Source organism: Haliaeetus albicilla, chromosome 13 (genome assembly GCF_947461875.1).
Source record: "Haliaeetus albicilla chromosome 13, bHalAlb1.1, whole genome shotgun sequence".
Lineage (NCBI taxonomy): Eukaryota > Metazoa > Chordata > Aves > Accipitriformes > Accipitridae > Haliaeetus > Haliaeetus albicilla.
This window is the reverse complement of record NC_091495.1, coordinates 20,352,670-20,368,696: the sequence shown is the minus strand read 5'-3', so window position 1 is coordinate 20,368,696 and position 16,027 is coordinate 20,352,670. Positions and strand designations below refer to the sequence as shown.

General features: G+C 41.5%; 1 protein-coding gene across 4 annotated transcripts in view; it reads left to right on the top strand.

The window, feature by feature from the left end:
- Window positions 1–16,027, top strand: part of DAAM2 (dishevelled associated activator of morphogenesis 2) — a 208,746-nt gene that overhangs the window by 172,386 nt on the left and 20,333 nt on the right. For all 4 annotated transcript variants that reach the window (XM_069800362.1, XM_069800363.1, XM_069800361.1 and 1 more), the window contains 6 exons: window positions 7,709–7,793; window positions 9,390–9,496; window positions 10,217–10,305; window positions 11,057–11,225; window positions 12,968–13,075; window positions 14,540–14,600. In XM_069800362.1, the coding sequence (XP_069656463.1) occupies window positions 7,709–7,793; window positions 9,390–9,496; window positions 10,217–10,305; window positions 11,057–11,225; window positions 12,968–13,075; window positions 14,540–14,600 (619 nt within the window). The remainder of the gene's footprint in view (window positions 1–7,708; window positions 7,794–9,389; window positions 9,497–10,216; window positions 10,306–11,056; window positions 11,226–12,967; window positions 13,076–14,539; window positions 14,601–16,027) is intronic.

The window sequence follows — 16,027 nt, the reverse complement described above, 5'->3', positions numbered from 1 at the left end:
GAGGCATAGGGGCAAGAGGATTTTCGTGTTGTTTGACAGACCTGCTAAATTGTGTCTGGGGTTCAGATTAACTCATGTATGCAGGTGGAACATTTCCTAGAAGTGGTAACATAATGTGTGCAGCTGGCTGAGCTGAGGAGGATCCAGGAAGGTGGTTCATGAATTGCTATGACACTAGATATTTATTTGTAAAAATCTGTCTTCAAAACAAAAGCAGTGTGGATGGCAGCAGTATGTGTTTTTCACCATTCATCTCTTCTGCTGTGCAAGTCTGGCCCCTTCTTATCTGAAAGGAATCCTCTCTAAATGGTGAGAGAGAGAAAGGACAGTCTCTGTGTTTTTTTCTTCCCTTCTGCTGCCTCCGGCAAAGTGTCGTTGAAACATGTACCTTGCACTTCAGGGTACACAGCGTGTGTTCATACCAGGTGTGCCACGAAGCCAGTCCACCTCAAGCTGCTAGTCTGGACTCAAACCAGAGTTGGAAAGCTGTGTTTTGTGAATGTCAACTTCTCTACTAGGAAGTATCCTGGTCTTATTGTTAGCAGGCCTAACATGGATGATAGAGATTTGGAGACTGAGCTCGCTGTCCCTAAGGAGCTTGCCAGTTTGCATCTTGCCCTGTTAACTTCGCTGTGCTGCACTATGGAAAACACCAGTCACCAGGGCTGTCACTAGCTTAGATCATTTAATGTTTGTAACAGATAGTTTACACCCAGGATATCAGAAATATCTTACAAATTGGGCCAGGATTGCTACTCCTCCCCAAACTTCCTTTCTAAATGGAACTAGAAAATAAAAAATCTTTGGGAATAAAATGGTACCTCTACATTCATGCCTCTTTCTGCTTTTTGTGTTTATATGGTTCTATTATTAAAGACAGTAATTGGGAGGATTGGCTGCAGGCAATAATTGAAAGGGTTTTATGACCCCTTTGCAGTTTTTTCATTCAGCCACTTCTTCCTCCTTTAGGTTAAACCCTGAAGGAGAGACACTCCCAGCCAAATCATCCCTGACTGCTGCCATGCCCGTGCTGTTCCTGCAGCGCACCTTGCACATGTGTGCATGTGGGTGTGCACACACATGCAATGAGAGGGGATTTAAAACTGGTGACAAACAAAGAGAGTTTGTGCAACCCTGAGCTGCAGCCCCAGCTTTCAGGTTGCCACAGTATCTGCCAACAGCTGTTTCTAATTGACTCTTACTGTGCATATATTCCTGTAGTTTATTCCCCCTTTGTTTACACTAAACTGTCGTGTCCTTTAAAGTAAAATAGCTGCATGGGTTGGGTTTTCTTTCCCTCCACTACTCAAATGTTATTGTTTTACTAACACTGTGTTAGAAGGGGTCAGGCAGCACTCATATTTCATATGGTCCAACAAGCCAAAACCTAGCTAAAGTGAGAAATAGATGTCTTTTGCTTTCTTTTGCAGAGAGACAGGAGTATGGTAGACTGAAAAGAGATTAAAATTGAATTGCTAGTTGATTTTTGCTGACAGTTAACAGATTTGTAAGCCTTCCTCCCCATTCTCATCTCTATTTTAATTTTAAAAAAACTCTATTTCAGCTACTTGATAGCAGCAACCTTCAGTTTTCCTGCAGTGGAAGGATGTAATTGTCCTTGTTTAATGGAGTCTGATGGATCCAAAATGAACCTCTGTCCCATAGGCCAACTGTAAAGGTTTGAATAGGCACAAGATCAATTTATCTCACAGTATTTCCAGTAGGCCATAATTCAACCAGGACATGGAACCATCTGTCTGTGGTGAGTCCAAGTGCCCACCAGATTCAAATCTGGCTTTCTTAATGGTGTTTCCAACATACAGTTATTTCTGTCACACTGGAAATCTGCTGTCCGTCATGAATTTCCTGATGTCTTCAGTTTCCACCAGGCTGAAGATTTACTGTCAGACTTGTGTGGTCTGGAAGAGTCATCCCAGATCCCTGTGTTTTCCTGCTTTCACCTAGCAGCTGGAAATTTCCCTGACCTCTCTCACCAGTATGGCTTCTCCCTGCCTCTGTTACTTAAGTAATGGCTAGTATTTTTGCTGCTCTAATGTTTTTGTTGTACCATATCTTCAAATGTTCTGGCATAACATGAAATGGTCCTTGCAGAACATGCCTAAGACATATCACTTACTGTCTTGCTCTGTGAAATGCTCTGGAGAGGTCCAGTTCTAGGAGACATGTTACTCAGAAGAAGGCTAAACATATACTTATGGAACTTTTTTGTGCAAGTTATTTTGCATGAATTCCTGCAAAATCATTATGTCAGTGTTCTTCTGAGATGTGTTTGTTATTCCTGTGGCCCAACTAGTCAGCAGTAACCCTCTCAAGAGGCTGGAAACAGTAGGAGTGCTAGCAAAATGTCAAAACCAGTAGTAGGCAGAATCTAACTACACAAAAATAGTTTTAAATGTGAATATGACAGTAGATAGATACTAGCAGGCAGCTAGTTTGTGGCTTTTCTGATTGTCGATTCAAACATCTATCAATAAGGGAGAGGAAAAGGGACTTGTGCCGCATTTCTAACCAGAATACTAAAGAGACCGAGTATTCCTCTCACATAGCTGTGCCTCCTCGGTGCTTCTAAACCCTTTCAGTTCAGACATTAAGAGGACAAGCTATTCAGCCAATGTCATTCTCTGTGTACTGCCTCTGCTGTGCCCCCAGTCCTGGTGTGCCTTTCTGCCATGTGACAATACAGTCTTCACCCTTATTTCAAGGTAGATTCCAAGCAGTATGATATTTTGGGGTACAACTCATATCTTAATACAGAAACAGCTCATTTGACTCAGCAGTTCAGGTCCTCAGTGTGGTGTCTTGAAAAACACTAGATAATAAACAGTGCCTCCTGGGTTCCTAGAGAGATTTTCTGGTTTTAATTTAAGGTCCGTAATAAAAGGCTTTACCTGAAATTCTGAGTATGATAAACCCCAAGGTTAAACTGAGTATGTCAGTTGGTGCCATCCCATCTTTGATCACAACTAGGAACCAGTAGATAGGGTTGTGATAAAAGATGAACCACTGCCTCATCAATATGTCACTGTAATTTGGGGATTCCCAAGTTTGGCCTTGCTATGCCCAGAAAGACGGCCAGCCCAGATCCTTCTTGGTAGGAAATTGAGAGTATTTGGTTGTAAAGTAGCTTGGTCCCTCATAAGCTTTTGCTGAAGGAGGAAAAGAAAAGCCTGTTTCTTTATGCACTTGGCAGAATACTTTCACAGTGAAGTGCTGAAAAGGCACTGGTGGGTTTTTTTCCCAACATGTAGATATAATGGTGTAAGATGTACCTTGTAAAATGTTCCAACTGTTGTCCCCAAAAGGTTAAGGCACTGTCTTCTTCACTGACAAGGTGAGATGGCAACTGAGATAAGAGGATGTGAAAAGAGTGGCTGCATCTTTCTGAGTGAATATGCAGTTAGACCAGCCCAACACCTGAATGCTTCTTCTGAGAGCAGGGAAAAATCTCCTTTTCCTGCCTTTATGGGGTAGTGACAATGAGTATTCCCAAAACACAGACATTTAACAGCCTGCAGCTTGGCAGTTGTACAGAGCCTTAGGAGAGCTCAGGAGCTAAGAGAAGGCTTATGTCCCAGTCACAAAGTTTGGGAGTGAATTGACTAGTAGCCTGTGTGAAATGAGTTGTGAAGATGGGGAATTGTGCAGTCAGTAAAAGCTAAGATTTGCATGAGCTGTACAAACTGGCTTTAGGATGCAGCTAAGTATCAGTCAGTGCCTCTCACTGTCACAGCTACTACTGTAGCATCTTTTGGAAGCACTGTAGTTCAGTTCAGTTTGAAGCAGAAAATGGCCTTGATACATGATAATCAGTCCCCTTCTCCAAGGTAAAAGGAAGAGTGGGAGTGTGATCCCTGTAGTATGGGATCTTAATGTAGCTCCAGCGAAACTCTGGGTTCTTTGCTAACAGGCAAGCATGCTTCTTTCTCAAAAGCTAAGCAAGATCCAAGGAACAAGCCCATGAAGTAATCTACTTTTTCCTCTGAGGGGGAGATGGTTAATGAGCAACAAGTATTCTGCTTTGATCCATGGGAGGGAGGAATGAAGGGCGGAGGTTACTGTAAGTTAAATCAATGGGTATATTTAAGGAGGAAAAATGAGCAAGCACTGGATGTCTGTAATGGAAGTTGATGTAAAACTGCAACGTGTCTCCCAGGCATGTTCAGAGTCAGGTGCTGGCTTTCTCCAAGAGGACAAAACAATAAACCACTTGACGTCTGCAAGTGATGCTGGTGTTAAATCAGCGGAGGTGTCGTGGGGAGATTAGTGATGAATTACTCTGCAGAGTCAATAGAGATTATTTATGAAGCCGGAGGGGATAGAGGGAGGCAAGCTAAGTACCATATCAGAAGTTATTTGGTACTTGTTGAGCTTTAACACTGCTTGAAGATGACTCAAGCAGTTGGACTTCCATATGCTGCCACCAGATGTACAGGTGAGGGAAGAAGGAGGGAGTATTCTCAGTAAAGATCCTTTTCCTTCCTCATCTGACCAGCATCAGACTGCTGTTGAACAAAAACGGTCAATATCTGCGCTATGAATGAATGTGCTGCAGCTGAGGAATGGGGCACTGTTTTCTTCTGGTCGCATTTACTTCCTGAGTTCTGATGCCAGGATCTGTGATCTGGTGAAGCGTAAGGCAGAGAGAATACAGCTTGAATTGTATGCTGTTCCGAATCGAGTTGTCTCCAGCAGCTGAAGGAAGAGTGCCTGGATCTGCAAAGCTTGTAAGAAAGTCATTGCAGACTTTCCAATAGATACTGAAATGTAATTTCTGTAGTGTAAATTTTTGGGCCATTATTCCACTTTAATTTGCTGTCTGTCCCATATGAGTTTTAGCCTCTGAGGGATGCCTCTATTCAGTCCTAAATTGAAAGATTTTGCACATCTGCTTTAGGTTCCTCTTTAATCAGTTCACCTGCTTCTGCTTAAAGGAGCACATCTGTTTCGCATTACTGCTGGCCATCTTTAAGATCTACTGCACGGCTGGGTATGAGTCTTGAAAATACAAGAAGAATCACTTGATTAACAATTCTTTGGCCAGTTATTTAGCTGGTTTTTAAAGTGGGAAAGATCCCTGTTTTGTGCTGTTGATGCTTACAGCTCTTGAAATAGGTCCTGCCCCAGAAGAGGAACAAGCCTACTTTGGAAGAGTAAGATTGTTTTGCTGTAAATCCTTCTGTACTTGTAATTGGATTGGTAATAATCTAGGATGCACACCTGCAGGCACTGTGACTGCATTACAGGCCTGTAAGTGATGAAGTTAAACTGTTTCTTGGTAGGGGGCTGGCAAGCTTTCTGCTTCTCTCTAGTGTGGCCTAAACCATTCAAGCCAGATGTTTCTCTGCTGATGGCAGGGCACAGAATCATCCAAGAAGTCAAAGTGTTTGCATAACTGTCTGTCCTTGGGGCTCTCAACTATTTTTTAACAGAAGATGTTTTCAAGTGTATTTAGTGCTAATGAATGGGAGCAAACAGAGGACCTTGGAGTCTGAAGTCCTTGGGCTCCTGGGCAGAACAACAAGATCAGCAATAATATGCACTATACCTTCTGTTGTGTTAACGTACCTCAAACCTGTATGTTTGGTCCTGTTTACTGCATCCCCAAACACACACAAAGGTAATTGCGCTGTCTAATGGGGTGGTCAGTGTAGCAATTGCTCAAGTTATTTGCATGGAAAAAATATGAAACTTGCCCTCATTCTTTTTATCCTCAGTGAAAGTAGCACACCCACCCCTCTCCCCCCCGCCCTGGTGTTTCATGGATTGGTTTCTTGCATCCCCTCTGACAGGCTGTGTGCCTGTGTTACAAGACAGAGCTAATCTGCAGACTCCGGATCCTGGAAAATCTAAAGGTGCTCTCTAAAGCAAAAATAACCAACAAAATGTAGCACTTGAAAATCTGCAGGCACCAAATTGTCTGGGCATGTGTATATGTGTCTGCTAGGAGCAAGGCCCACACCCACCAATATGCTTCTCAGCCCTCATGCTGTCACAGGGTTTCATCAGTTCAGGGTCACACAGCCATGGACTTTACAATTCATGATTATTAAAGCCAAAAGAAACTCTTCAGTTTTCTGATTGAGACTGTAGACCTTTATGCAGAACCCCATGTACTGAGGCTTGTTGTTTTGATCCGGAGTAAATTTTTGACCTAAAGTAAAAAGTTTCCAGCCTTTTCATTGTAAAACTTCTAATCCTTCTATCTCATCCAAGCGTGGCCGATTATGTAGCTTTTCTGGAAATTCAGTAGCTTTCTCTTACTTAGCTGGTGTCATTTGCCCTCTTTGTCAAAAGCAGACAGGATGACCAGCTAGGAACAGAGTAAGAGCAATTAGTTCAGAGGTGTAATACTTACAAGCTTTCAAATGTCTGCTAATTCATATTTTAGTTTCCAGCTGTTGGTTATATTGGGTAATATTAAAATGCTTTAAGTTTCTTAGATTTAGTAATATTTCCTGTCTGTAAAAATAAAGCTTGCTCTTTTGCTTTTACCTAGTTCCAAAAATATGACTCTTTCCAAATGGCAATAGCAATGTGAAATTTAAACATGGAATTTCTTAGCACTGAAGACAAAAACACTCTGCCTCGTGCATCAGCCTGTCTCTCATTTATTTTTGCATTTTCTCTTTCTGCTGTTCATTAATTATATTGATTGTAGAACACCCATGGAGACTGCAGACTTCACTCCTCAAATACTTCTTTTCACATTTTTCTGTTTCAGTCACAAAACTGAGATTTTCTTGTGGATAGGCTTTCCTTTATGGTTCATTTGGTCCTCCCCTATTCTCCTGAAATGACTGATGAGGGTGTCATGGGTTGGGGGTGGTGGGATAGAATTAGTCACTTGTGCATTTCTTCATTGACATCTACACTGAGAACCACGAAGTTCATTTCATGTAATCTATCAAGGAACCTCTCAATAATCATGAATTCTGACTCTTCCTGCTCTGCCCTGAATTTCAAGTGGAGACCCTCAGAGGTTTTTTTGTTGGTTCTGTGTTTTGTTGTAACTGATGGCCCTTACTCATTCCACATAGATGAACAGGAGTAGGTGGGAAGGAGAGTGTAATTTTAATACCTCAGATAATATTAATAAGCTCTTGTTTTCAGAGCTTGTTTCATACTGGATATGAAACATGGATATGTAGATGCTGTCAATTCTTTCTTCCGCTGTGATTGCTGACAGAGTGAACTTACCTAGCACAACCAGTCTTCTTACAAGAAACACTGTTCCTAGATCTAGAAGGGAAAGATAAGTCCCATTATTTGTTACTCTGGGAGATGCTTTAATATTCACAAGCTGGGCTGTTACATAGGCTCACAGTCACTTACAGGTCACAGGGATTTAAGGGGTTTTACTATAGCAAAAGAACTTGATGAGGGAGGTATCTGATATGGGGAAGTTGGAAGCACTTTCGATCTATGAGGACCTTATTGTTCTTAATCACCATCTAATTTCTGCTGTGTATTTGATTAGGTGAAGAGCATAAAGATATGCGATCTATAAAATCTCTGCCTTTGGAACTGATTTGTTCATCTTACTGAATACTCTAGAACAGCAACTTCATAGTAGAGCTTCCTATGGTTCTTTTGTGCCTTTTTAGTGCAGCTTTTCAGGCTTCCTACTTTCTGAATTGTCAGTCACTTAAGCTTTGCACTAATGGTACAATGTTGATACTGTTGAAAGGCTGAAGCTGTCTAATGAAGAAATCAGACAAGCAATCTTGAAGATGGATGAACAAGAAGACTTAGCAAAAGATATGCTTGAGCAGGTGAGAAAGATTCAAGTCAGATATATCTTACTCTTAAGTCCTTCACTGCCTTTTTTCACCTGAAGTAAGTGGATATATGTACTGGCTCTGCTGGTATGTCTGCAGATCTGAACTTGGCCCTATCATGTCAGTGGAGCTGGACACGGGAGCATGACAAAAGTATTTTTCCCAGTTTTGTCAGATATACCTCCCTCGTGTAACTCTATTTGTATCAGGTTGATTTCATAACAGTTTTCTCTTCTTGATGCAAAATATGCATGATTACAGCTGGTATGAGGTTTCCTTTCACATCTTTTCTTGTAACCTGTGACTTTCCTATAATTTTCCCCATCTCTTCTTTATACTGCTGATTATTTTTTTGTTGTTTTTCTTCTGTTCATTTTTCTTTTCTTTTTCTTGATCTCCCTTCTCTGCCTGCAGCTTTTCTATTGGGAAATGCCATGAACTAGACCATGTAGGTCAACGGTTAGAGCTGGGACTAGAAAGGATCTCGCATTCTAACTAGAATAGTTAGAAAGGGAATCAGTGCCTTCTGTCCCCTGCAGTTGGTTCACTGCGTAGCATGTGAGGGGGAAAAAATCAATTAAACTGCCACTGCCTGATTTCCCCAATTTATAGAAGGTGAAAGATGATGCTTTGACCAAAGATGCATATAATAAAGTTCCTTAGGAGTGCACAAAATGTTGTAATTCTGAACTGCCTGACAAATGGGATTCCTTCTTTGTGTGCAGTCACAGTATTTAATCGTGTACAAAAAGCTTTTCCATTTTGGAAATTTATAGCCTACTTGTCATGTTATCTGAATACTCACAGCTGCTCTAGAAGTCACTGCAAACTTCTGATGCTCCATGCCTTTGAATATCACATTTTTGGGGAGTGGGATAAAATGTTGAGAAGTGGTAAAAACCAAAGTGCTTGATATGCCTTGAGAGCATTTTTTGTGGGTGTGCACTGAGGCTGTGTGCATGGCAATATTTATAACCATTCTAAAGCACAATTACCACCAGATATGTCAAAAATCTGTCAAAGTATGAGCTTTTAAGGTCAGCATATGAATAGCAGCCAGTGTCAGACACATATCCAGTCGCTTGGTTATTGTTTATTGTTTCAGCAGAATAGGGCAGATCCAAGAGAGAGATAGATGAGGCTTTGTGTGTACTCTAGGACAGGCATGATGGGTACTTCACACTGAGTCGGACACATCCTTCTCTTGTTTGCACCAATCTAAACTCCAACTAATGGTGTGGGAATCAAAGTTCTCTCTGTACTTCCCCTTGGGTAAGTTGCAGTAGCACTTGGCCTTTAGGATTTAGAAATGGGAAATTCCCCATAGAATTAAAAATTAATCTAATAGGGTCAGTGAGGGATAAAGACAGAACAGCAATCAAAGGTTTAAAAAAGGTCAGTTTTGTAGCCACAGCTGCACTTTTTTGAAGTTACAGTCACATGGCTGAGTCAACGTAATGCTTCCCCATGGTAGCAGAGAAATCTGAGGGCCCTCTCTCTCTCCATTAGGGTTTGTTTGTGCCTCTCTGTCCCTCTCTCCTTTTCCCTGGATCTCTCATCTCAGTGTTTGGTTTGTGTCTGTCACTCTAGCTGCTGAAGTTTGTTCCTGAAAAGAGCGATACCGACTTGTTGGAGGAGCATAAACATGAAATTGAGCGCATGGCCCGAGCGGATCGTTTCCTCTTTGAAATGAGCAGGTCTGTTTGATACATTATGAGAAAGTGCACTGAGGACTTCTTGGAAGCAGCTGTAATTGTTATTGAAAATGGATCATCTGGCACTGAGGGGGAATGTGCAAGAGATTGTGGGCCAGCATTATACCCTGCATTTGCCAGAAGCCCACAAATGTTACAAATGTTTCCATTCATTACACAAACTTTTTATTGACGATAAGCACTCTCTGTGCTGTCATTTAAGGACCAGTCCCCTGACAACAGACAGAAATCTGCCTCCTCTGCCTAAAATTATTCACACAAAAAGGAATTCAGATCCAACTATCAGATGTAGTGTAGCCAGGGGTTAGGATTTCATATAGATCCCTTTTTCCTTTCAGCTATCCCATCTCTTCATCCTGTGACCTTCTTTCTTGTTCCAATTTTGCTACACCCCCAATCAGGATTAACATCTTGTTCTGCTAATTGAGATGCAGCTGGCATCTGCTGTGACTCTCATATTTTGAGAGTAATGGGAATTATTCCAGCTCCTTTTCAGTTGTGATCAAAACATGCCTTGAGGTCCTCCATTTTCATAACAAGGTTGATTATGTAGTGTTAGATGTTTGAACTACGTCCGTAGTTCCATGCATAGGCCTTGTGGCACTCAACATCCAACCATTAGGTTACATAGACAGCATACTGGCCCTGGGCTTCACAATACAGTTCCAGTTCAGTGTTGGCTTTCCTCTACCCTTCATGCAGGATTGACCACTATCAGCAACGGCTGCAAGCGTTATTCTTTAAGAAGAAGTTTCCAGAAAGGCTGGCAGAAGCAAAACCAAAAGTGGAAGGTATGGCTAAAGCTTTTGCTCAGAGTTGGGTAGAGGGTCAGGGAAGGTCAACAGAGGCTTGTCTTCAAAGGAGGTGCTATGGCTTAGAGCCAGTGAGTCCAAGGCATGTCATGTGCCAGGAAATCTGTCAGATGCTCTTCTTGTACCCATTGACTTAATAAAGTCAGTTTCATGATTGTTACACTGTAAATATGACCTGACAGATGTGACAGTGTGCTACCAGGCTGTGCTGAGCTGCCAAAAGCTTTCATGGCCTTTCTGTGCAGGTCAGCCTTCCCTTCTCGCCCTCAAATCCTTGCACCTTCCCTCTCCATGGGGCAGTTAGAATAGATGCCTCAGGACAGTGGTATTCTGAGAATGTGCAACTTACAAGGGTGGGGGCAAGGGGGAGTGTATGGCTTCTGTGCCACATCCCTGATTACTGCAGAGAAGAGGTGAATGTATTCTACTCTGCATTTTCAGATGAGCTCAAGCCTTCCCCCTGTTCTCGCTGGCTATGTTTTTAATTTGAGGTCCAGAACAGACTCGCTCCTGGGTTTAGAGGAGCATCCTACAGGCTAGATGTAGTGCATCCTCCTTCCATTTGTCCTTGTTCTGGGCATATGAGGTGCAGGAAGGACAGTACACACAGAGACTGTGTTGCAGCATTTGCTGAGCAATAGTCAGATGGGCATTTTAGGGTACTTATGGGCCCAGGCATGTTAAAAACAGCCACTGTGCAATAACCTGTTCATTTTTTTCTCTTTTTAAGCCATTCTTCTGGCATCCAAAGAACTAATCCGAAGCAAGCGTTTGAGGCAACTCCTGGAGGTAGTCCTGGCCTTTGGGAATTATATGAACAAGGGCCAAAGGGGAAGTGCTTACGGCTTCAAAGTCTCCAGCCTGAACAAAATTGCAGACACCAAATCCAGTATAGACAGGTAGGCTAGAAGGCCATAAATGAGTTACTTACTGTGCTGCTGCATCTCTTATCATAGTAATGAAACTGTTTTTTGTTTGGTTTTAGCTCTGTAGACCATTTAAAATAATGTCTTATTTAGCATTTAAGTAGTGCTTTTCACTCTAAAACATCCTGCAGCAATTAAGACCAGCTATTAACACAGCACTCAAATTCTGCTGTTTCTTTGGATAACGCACATCTGTTGTTGGATTGTATTTCTGCAACACTATGCAAAGATGACAAAATGTAGTATTTCACAAATAACTGAAATACGTTTTGGGGAGAGGGGGATTTCTATTTGCCCTTTATACCGAAGTTTTATGACCATGGTTTTGCAAAAAAGAGAACACAAAAAACTCTGTCCACACTTGTATGTCTCCTGTGAAACATGGCATATGTTTCTCATGCCGGACTATCGTAAACTGGCTCTCTCTACCTACGTCAGTAATGGAACCACAAGGTATAACTCAGAGAGACTGATCTGGGTTGTATCTAGAGCAGCTAAGGAAAATAGCTGGGTTTGGGAATGTGGAACTTGCTATTTATGGACATGGGCTGCAGGTCTCCATAATTCTACCCCATGTTTTGCCCCACATCCCCATACTGGTTCTGGGAATTAATCCAGCTGTGACTGGGGAGAGAATACTACTTTTGGGCTCCAGCAACACTAAGTTTTTCCTTGGAGATCTCCTATAGTGGTTCTTACTAACTCATACCTTCCTTGACTTGTGAGGCCTGCTGAGACCATAGTTGTGGTGAAATGACTTCAGGCTGTGACAGAATGAATAATGGCAGTAAGAAGCTGTAGGAAATTCATCCCTACCTAATAGAGTTTGAACTAACAGAGTTCTGTTTTGACTACCACCATGTCCTTTCTGTATTCCAAGGCTAACCCTTTTGTAGCTAGTGTTGGACATTTTTTTGCCTTAATGTACCTTGGCTTGATTTTCCATATGTTAAATGTCCTGTGCAGATTCTGTTTTCTCACTGGTTCTCAGCTCCCAGGCTCTAGTCTGTGTGAAGCAGTGGCCATCTGCTGTCTCGCCTGTCAGTTAACCACGTAACACCCACCACAAGTAGCTGTTACAGCTGGCAGTTCTCTCTACATGCAAAATTCACTGATGCAAAATTCATCATGTACTTTACAAATTTTCTTAAACTTTCTCCTGCATCTCTCATACCTCTCATTTCTGTCTACTCCTACCTGAGCTGCTATTGCTTTTGTAATAGTAAGCCTGACCACTATTCATAAGAATAGCAGTTTCATTACTGTAGGAGATTTCTTTGCAACTTCCTCAGTCTTCAAGAACCTTTTCCTCTTCTTAGTTAACTCTTAGGTTTTTTCCACATTGCCTCTGAGAACAATTTACTTCTCCCTTATGAGTTAATGTCACTTTAGTACTATTAGTTGCTTATTCTCTGAAGCATCTGGGGACAAATAGTATACAGTGTTACACAATTTTCTTTTCTGTTACACCATCTACACAGGTGGATGGAAGCACGCTGGATGGTTCATAAAGGACTAATTCATTTCAGTCTGTGATAGTTTTCTTTCAATAACAGACCTGCTAACTGCTGATATATTGTTTGTTTTGTTCATGCAAGCACAATTGCTACCCAAATATTTTTCACTGATTTGTCACAATCCTCCCACCATCCTTTTCCTTCTTATCACCATATTCCTTTTCATTTCTCCCTCCTTTTTTTTTTTTTTTTTTTTAGGAACATTACACTGTTGCACTACTTAATTATGATCTTTGAAAAGAATTATCCAGATATCCTAGATATTCAGTCTGAGTTGCAGCATCTTCCAGAAGCAGCAAAAGTCAAGTAAGTCCAGTGCTATTGCTTGTTCCCAGAACTGGAGTTCCCAATGATTTCTGTGAACTTAATAATAATCAGGTTTTTTATAGCTGTCTTCTAAAGCCATGGCCAGCTTTACAGCCAAAATGCCTTTGCTCACATCCCTGATGTTATTCAGAGGTACATCAACAGAGAATTTTGGTCCAAAAACATTTGTAGGTAACTAAACTGACAGCTTTACTCAGATATACCTATATCTACTTTATTTTTTAATCAGACACTGTAACTAGACTGGTTGTTGTTTGTAATTCACTCACCATATTCTATGGTTGTTCATTTAAGTCACTTGCTATTTTTTCTGGATAATTGAAGGTTTGTTTCCAAGGCAGATTCAATTAGGCACAGAAGCTACAGTAAACCCTTTACAGGAAGATTGTTCAAACTTTTGCACAAATCAGTCTTGCACAGAAATGTGGAAAGCATCATACTTCCTGCACAGATTTCAATGATATTTTTTCCTGTTTCTGTAGCTGTTTGTGGAAAATGAATACACAAGCCATTCCCCAAAATACTAGCTTTTTTTTTTTCCAAAGCACTGCTCAAAAATACTTTTGCATACTGTTTTCCTAGCCATGATTCTTTGTATAGGGAACTATTCTAGCTAATGAATGACAAGTAAAAAATAAATGTAGGTTCACATTTAAAGGCATTTAATAAGGCTTTAGTGGTGGTTTGGAGATGCAAACTACTACTCATCAAATGGAGATGCCTGCTGACTCACAAACAGGTACTAACTAGTTACCTGGAAATGAAAAGTCATTTTTTTCATACAAGTCCTAGAAATAAAAACTCTTGTTTGTATATGTGAGCAGAAATTCAGTACAACACTTGTGTCTAGGGAAGCATGTATTAACATTAACAGTAGGGTTATATGCTCAGTTACAATGTAAGCTTGCAAGGACTACCATATGGTAGAAATGCAAATGGAAAAAACAATGTTTGGACTGTGAGGAAAACAAAAATCACATGTAAATGTACTGCTAATGGGATTTAGTAGTTAAGTGGTTCAAGAATCATATGTAGAGATAATCTGAGACCCCAGTAATGTGTGTGCTAAAGCTGGGGTTCTTGCTTATGTGTCAGCTGATTACTGCAAGCTGGCCATGTGGCATATGCTCCTTGCTGGAGGGTCAGGCTCAGCTCACAAGGCAGATGTTCCGAGGGCAACCCCCCTCTTCTTCCCAGGAAAATCCCAATCTTCAATGTGACCACAGGCAAGCAGGGTCTGCCTCATCTTACATCTCATACAAAAAGCAGCACAGAGCATTAACAGACCCCCTTCCCTTCATTTCTAATCATCTGGCATGGCTGATGCCAGAGGCCAGATACCAGACTTGATGGGCCAATTGTATTCTCTGCTGCACAGTTCCTGTATTCCTGTGTAACACTGCTCTTTTTGTTTTATCTGCTCTGTGTCTGTCTCCTATGCAGCCTGGTAGAGCTGGAGAAGGAAGTCAACAACATAAAGACTGGATTGAAAGCTGTTGAAGCTGTAAGTATCTGAAGGTTTCCACAGCACCATACTTAAAATATCTCACTCAGAATCAGAGGCACTATATATTTTATGATAAGAGAAAGTGGGCTTTCTTCTTCCGTTTCTTTCCATTCCGTTCCAGAATGCATTAACCAAGAAAAAAACAAATAAAAGCTTTTCATGTGGGGCTCCTGCTGATGATCTTAGCAGACTTAAGCCTGATGAAAAGCTTGTTTGATCTCAGCCTGGAAAGTAAAAGGACAGCTTGACAAATGGCATGGACTGAAAGAAGAAATAAAATTCTTGCTCTTTGTTACTGAGGGATGGCTGGCTGCTAAGCAAGTGTTCCACATGGCTCTTGGAGTAGTAATAAACAGGTAGTGCACTGTTATATGCAACCCTAACCTATCCTAACCACTCCTTGGAAAGGCAAAGGAAAAGAAAGACTAGTTAAAGATGAGGCAGTTGAGCTGGCAAGCAAAGCAACAATGGCATTTTTTCCTGCTATTAATGAAAGCCTTTTAAGCTGGACTTAGGTTGCAGTGTTCAATTTGTACTTAAGTAGTGCAGAACTTTCCATCTCAACAGAGAACAGTACAAATGGTGCATTGATGCAGTTGTGTGTACTGAATTATAAGAGTTAAAGATGACGGATGGGCCTAAATGCTCCCGGGGGTCACAAGTTCATGTGTCAGCTGTGGTTCCCCTACCTGGAAGCCTCCTTTAGTTAATGTGTTGGGTTTGTTCCTGGGGAAAGACTCCAGCCTTCCTGAGGCAGGAGAGCACAGACTGGGACACCGTATTTGGTGGCAGGAGGTAGGAAATCTCATATTTGTCTCTTGGTTATGCCATTGACATATGTGTGTGGCTTTGAACAACTCCATGTGTTTGCCTCCTCACTGTGAAATGGCAGATACAAATAGCTACCTCTCACAAGGGCTGATGTGAGGAATGGCAAGTTAGTGTATGCACAACAGTTGAAAAAAGATTAAAGGCTAAAGTCACTCTGTTGTCTCTGTCCCTTAATGTCTCCCACCATCTGCACAGAAAAACATATTCGGACCCTAAGAGCATGATTCTTTCTTTCTGAAAGTATAGGAACAAAATCCTATGTTCAGGTTGGTGCTGGCATCTCTTGCCTGTTGGATATACTAAGGCAAGGGTAGTGCTGAGAGACAAGGCAGAGGTCTTTGGAACTCAAGAAAGTCCCTGCCATCTTTAGCTGTTCTTTGCCCTTTCAAACAGGGTTTTATTAGCTAAAATTCTCAGTGTCTCTCTGTCTTCAGGATGTTTCATCTGTCTTTTTCAACTTATGCCAGTTTAATGCTAATGGAGCATTCCAGATGGGGAGCATTCTGCACTGGGATGTCTGGCAAAGGGACCACTTGTTGGGAATTGCATCAGGTGGTTTCTGTGCAAGGATTACCTATCTACAAGGAACTGAC